Source organism: Megalops cyprinoides, chromosome 18 (assembly GCF_013368585.1).
Source record: "Megalops cyprinoides isolate fMegCyp1 chromosome 18, fMegCyp1.pri, whole genome shotgun sequence".
Classification (NCBI taxonomy): Eukaryota; Metazoa; Chordata; class Actinopteri; order Elopiformes; family Megalopidae; genus Megalops; species Megalops cyprinoides.
The window spans coordinates 18,944,352-18,950,030 of record NC_050600.1 but is presented as its reverse complement, the minus strand read 5'-3'; the positions used below and the strand labels follow the sequence as shown (position 1 = coordinate 18,950,030).

At 44.0% G+C, this 5,679-nt stretch overlaps 1 protein-coding gene and 2 non-coding genes across 3 annotated transcripts; all 3 read right to left on the bottom strand.

The window, feature by feature from the left end:
• Positions 1 to 1,460: 1,460 nt before the first annotated feature.
• rps3a (ribosomal protein S3A) lies at positions 1,461 to 5,409 on the bottom strand. The gene is made up of 6 exons (XM_036551280.1): positions 5,332 to 5,409; positions 4,293 to 4,396; positions 3,739 to 3,926; positions 2,978 to 3,186; positions 1,905 to 2,014; positions 1,461 to 1,639 (listed from the first exon to the last, which is right to left on the bottom strand). The coding sequence occupies exons 1-6, from the start codon at positions 5,391 to 5,393 to the stop codon at positions 1,506 to 1,508; spliced, it is 807 nt and encodes a 268-aa protein (XP_036407173.1). The 5' UTR covers positions 5,394 to 5,409; the 3' UTR covers positions 1,461 to 1,505.
• On the bottom strand, positions 2,122 to 2,189 carry LOC118793766. The gene has a single exon (XR_005005703.1). It is a non-coding gene; the product is annotated as a small nucleolar RNA SNORD73 (small nucleolar RNA).
• On the bottom strand, positions 4,000 to 4,070 carry LOC118793767. Its single transcript, XR_005005704.1, has one exon. It is a non-coding gene; the product is annotated as a small nucleolar RNA SNORD73 (small nucleolar RNA).
• Positions 5,410 to 5,679: the final 270 nt, after the last annotated feature.

The window sequence follows — 5,679 nt, the reverse complement described above, 5'->3', positions numbered from 1 at the left end:
TCCAGCTGTTCACTTTTCAAAATTTTTGGCTTTGTTCATGCATGCAAATAAAGGATGCTTAATGATCACCATCTCTTCAATTCTAAATGATCAAATTGCACAATATAATTCATTTCAAAGTACGAACGTGAAAGGGAGGAAAAGGAATTGCGTGGTGCTGTCACGCATGCTCTGCGCCTGGGGTGTGTGACCGTTTGGGTTCATCCTGCGTCCAAAATCGTTTGCTGGATTTAACTCGGTCCAGCTGGCAGGCTGTGCAGCACCCACCGGCCAGGAGATCGGCTTTGAACTGTCACACACCAATACTGACCGGTTTCGCCCACTTATTCCAAATGACTCTCTTTCAATTTGCATCTCATTTCTTTACGAGCTGGAAGCTATCCATCACACAGGTAGCGGACTGTGGCTGGGACCAGGGCAGCTTTCAAATAAGGCTGGTGTGTATTAGAGCTCTCATCATGAGGTAAGAGTCGTGAAGCTCACCTGCAGCTCCCATTGGTGGCCGGTCAGGAACAACATACAGAAGTACTTGAACTCGCAACACTCGCCACAGAAAAAGTGTTTACCAATTAAATGTTCTATAGGCAACATTTTAAATGAATTGCCCATTTCATTCCTTTAACCTCATGTAGGCATGTAAGTGCAGCTACATTCAGCAATACTAAATTCTATATGCTGGTACAGAAACTGCATGTCTCCATTGAGCTTGCCTGTTTTTTCCAGTGTAGGAAAATGCCAGTATTGGAAACCAAAGCTTCCACACATGAAACCAACCTGCTTAACAGTACTTTAGCCTGGGCCAGATGTGCAGAGAAAACAGTATTTAACAGAATCTAGGGATTATGTTGGACTTTGGTCAATCGAGGAATCATTGCAAAAGTCTACAAATGTAATTCTCAAATGCTCTGATGAAGTCATCACTACCCCCTGAAAGTGAGCCACAGGTCCTTTAGCAAGCACTCAGTAACATAGCAACAGCGTTGCACAATGCAGAGACCGTAACTTCATGTGCACAGCGGGCTAGTACCCAGTAGTAATCATGTCTAAAAGAATATCCAAGGAAAGCTGTACAGACACTCAAATACAGCCCTGCCAACAAAGTTCAGGGCAGATGAGCATCTCAATTGTTCTAATTGGAGGGTTTATCACTTTATAAATTTGGCAAGGAAACATTTAAATTTACATTGAAGACTGCACGAATAATCAGGGTGAATTAGAGTATCGTTTCATTTTGTTCACACTTTCATTTCTGTGTTCACACTAATTTTCTCAATTTATGAATTTTAGTAAGTTGAATTGAGTGCCACATTATATTTCAAAAAGATGAAATTGTATGTCATTTTCTGTTTTCATTGTAAAATTATTTATATAACTGCGAAATCATAAGTCAAGATAATACACAAGATTTTCTTCTTGTGTATTTTCATTATAATAAATGTTACCCATGAAATGAGAGACTGTTCAGGTGGTTGGGTGCTTTTATTGAACATTCCGGTATGAAAGTCTCAGACGGTCTCCTGGATGGGGGGCTCGTAGCCGTCGGCCCTCTCCACCTTGGCACCGGCGTCGTCCCCGGTAGGCTTGGCCGCGCTGCTGCTGCTGCCGCCACCCTCGCCGTGGAGCTCCATCAGTTTGCCCACTGTAACCAAGCAACAAGGTAAGCGCACATGCTCCCGGTGTGTTCCAATACTGTCAGGTCCACAGTGGTAAAACGACAGGTTCACTGGCAGGATGGGGTATGCCACTTAGCTCCACGCATACACATTATGGGTTCAACTAACCAAAGTAGTCTTCAAATGCAAAACTGTCTTGGGACAATGCTGCAGACATCAGTTACCAAAACAACCATGTTAACTTGCAAATGTATAAAAACCAAAGTACTGTAAACATCTTGTATAACTTACACTCAAACTTGGGCTTCTTCAACATCTTCACCTTCCTCACAAAAACATCATGCAGGGGGTAGATGGACTGACAGGCCTTCTCAATGTCCTTGCCCACGCTGTCAGGGATCCTGCAAAAAAAAAACCCAACGAAAGCCCAACGTCAGCTCGAGGGAACACTTCCTGGATCCATGGAGCTCAGCTTTGCAGCAGGTATCCGGTTTCACTTCCTTCTGGGAATATCAGTAGATCTCATACAGTAATCACTGTGTTCATTTGGGACCGAAACTGTTGTCATCATGTATTCCCAGGTTTACTTTAGGACACTTGCACAGTATAGAAAATGTTCTGGCTGGCACCAAACTTTCAAGCATGTGCTGTCCACAGGCAGCTAACCTGTCATTTCAAGCACATTTGCTAATTGACATACGGTGGAAAATGGGGAAAAAGGCACAAGGGTTTCGGGTAATCTCACTTTGAACAGTAATGATGGGGCGACAGTTTTATTTTTACTGTAGTATCACAATGTGTTGTGGATTCTGTAATCTAGTGACTGCAATGTATGGTAGTGTGTGTACATGGATTCCCTTAGTTTTCACCCAGTCTAGTCAGGTTAGCACAAGTTAACTTGTTGTAGGGCTTGAATGGTGTGCTCACACTCACTGGTTTGGGGGTGTTGCTAAGCTGGTCTGACACTATTGCTCATGCTCAATGGATACACTTCTGCTCTTCTGTGCTGAATATCACTTTGGATAAGAACATATGCTGAATGAATATAACGTAATGGTAAGGGACTCAATCACAAGACTGCAGCTGGGGCAAAAGTACTGAACTCATGTAATGTGGTTTACTGCAAGATATATCTTCAAAGACCCATCCAACTGTGCAAGTGGGTAAAATGTAAAACATAAGCCTTACAAATCAACTCAGATGCAGTCTAATGGAGTTTTTTGGGGGAAAAGTTTGCCACCACATTAAACATGTTTTTACAGAAGATACCAAATGGCTATAATCCCTTAATCTGTTGGATTTAGAGCTAAAATAAAGTAACGGTCAAACGAGTGTAGCAGTGGCAGCAGGCACAGGGGACGTACAGTTTGTTGACGACTTCCTTCAGGTCGTTGGTCTGCACCTCGCGGGTCATGATCTCCATCATCTTCTTGCGGATCTGACGGACCTGCTGGTGCTGGGCGTACGAGGTCTTCCTGATCTGGTTGGTGCGCTTCTTGGTGAAACCCACGCAGAACAGACGGAGCAGGTAGCCATCGGTGGTCTTCACATCAACGTGGGCTTCAATCATGGTCTACGTGAGAGCGATACAACAGGGATTAATTCATTCGGCCACGAGAAACTGCTGTTTGATATGGGTTTAACGCTACGAACAGGCTAAGAATTGCGAGTGTATGCATGTCTGTATAGAGAACACTCCTCCAGAATCCCTGAAATCCACTTAACCTTAAGCCAACGTCAAAGTTATTACAGGGAGTTTCTGAATGCATTCTACAAACTGACCTAAAGCACCACTGTTTACTAAATCTGGATGGGTAGTCTTATCCAATATGCCCACTATTCAGCTGGCTTGCTTACAACAATATCGATGAATATGCGCTACGTTGGTGTAACATCGATCCAAAAATACAAACCAGTCATTCCACTGTTTGAAATTAGGGACCACTTGTCAATGACTTTTTATATATGAATACTTCTACAGGTCCACAGCTGGCATTTTTGACTAAAACCGTTACCAGAGTTGGTGAAATATGTAAATCTCAACTCGTGTTCTGACAACTTACGAAATACCTTGGTGGCTTTGCCAGCTAGAGCCAGGCTTTACCTTCTACGTTCCATGCCTTACCTGCCACTTCTTGACCATGGAGCACATCTTGTCGCGGGTCAGATCCATGCCGTGGAAGTTGGTCAGGCAGTTCTTGCCCTGGACATCCTCGGTGATCAGCTTGAACTTGCGGAAGGCCACCTCATCGTTCTGCAGGTCGGCAAGGCTCACCTCGAACACGCGGCCCTTCAGGCCGTCGGAGGCAATTTCTGGCAAAAGGAGAGGATGCGTTAACCGTCTAACGGACAGGGCGGCCATGCGGGGTCACCGCTACCTTCCGGAAACATCAGTAGATCTCATAACAAGTAATCACTGCTTGTCATTTGGGACCGAAACTGTTGTCATCACGTACTCCCGGATTTCTTAAAAATCTTCCTTTATTGAGATAAGAATTCTCAAATACCACAAGACAGTAAAGCATGTCCTACTAAAGAAAGCTGCCAACCATAAAACTGAGGCACTTGTTCAATTGTAAATGATCTGAGAACAAACTTTCCAAATACACAGCAAAAAATATGGTGGTGGCTCTCCATACAAGTATAAAAGACTTCAGGAGAATGTAGTCGCATACTTACTGGTTCCCTGCGTCCTAGTGACCAAGGTCTTGCCCAGGTTGCGGATATTGAACATGGCTGGTGCCTTGACATCATACCAGTCCTTCTTGGAGAAAGGGTCCACGCTGCGAGGGAAAAGCAAATCAACATTTCAACACATTGTAGGGGTTGAAATTTTGGGCGTACCACCACGTCATTTTTTGAATGGTTCCACATGTCAGTACGGTGGTTCGCTAGGTAAACCGGCTTGCTACGTTCACTGTTTTCAATCAGATTTTAAGAGCTGTATTCACTTCCTCCCCACGACACGGAACGTCACATGTAAAGGCTAACGGTCCATCAAGCTACTTGCAAGTACGTAACGTGAGCTACTGTGCTTGTATATTGCAGAACTAGATACCAAACATTAGCGCGACATAATGCACATAACAGGTTAGCACATGTAAGCCTTCACTTAATTTGCAGATAACGACTCGCTGAAAGTTAATGTCATTCAAATCCGCGCAAATAGCGACGTGCCAACCCGTTTATTTATACTTGGAGGCTTCCAACTAACCGGCTAGACAAACTATCCAGCCGACTACCTACCTATCCATCTGGCTAAATAGTTAGCAAGTACCACTTGGGAGCTTTTCCAGCACCTAACTTGCCTGAAACACGGCGTAAACCCTGTGGCTCGCATATAAAGCGCTGTAATGCAAAGGCCTCTGGCACAGCCTAGGCCCTAGCATGGTCTTAACTAGCGATATGTCCGAACTAACCAATTATACAGCTACCAGCATTCAATGTTAACGCGTCTTAAGACAGCAGCTCGGGTTAGGAAGCATTTTCTGATTACAGCGGTAACTAAAAAATCTGACACAGGGCAGACATGCGATAAAATCGCTGTGCCTAGCTAGCAGTCATGTTGCGAGCTAGCGCTCGCCAGAATGCCGACAGCGGGCGAAGCAACTGCATCCTTTAAAAATCAACATCATCCTTCATTTTTTAGACTTGTAGCCGCGCATGTAAAACTAAATTAACACACTGCATTATTGAAGTTGTGTATTATGCCACTTACATCTTCTTCTTGGCACCTTTCTTGCCTCCTTTGGTCAGCCTCTTATTCTTACCGACTGCCATGTTGGACACTGAGAGTGAAAAAGGAAGGACCGTAGGCTCACGCGAGACTTATTACACCGCGAGTTCTATTTCCATTCTCGCGAGATTTTCTCACTACTTCTGCTGATCAACTTTTTACGTGTGGTGCAGTACTGTACCAACAGTTGGCGTTACACTTCTGAAAACGTGGTTGTGAACTACAGCAGAGTAACTTCTATTTTATGCAAATAAGTGATTCTCCTTCTTACTTGTGTAGGTAAACATTAATTATGTTGAATAAATCCAGTACTCCACTTCCCATAATCGT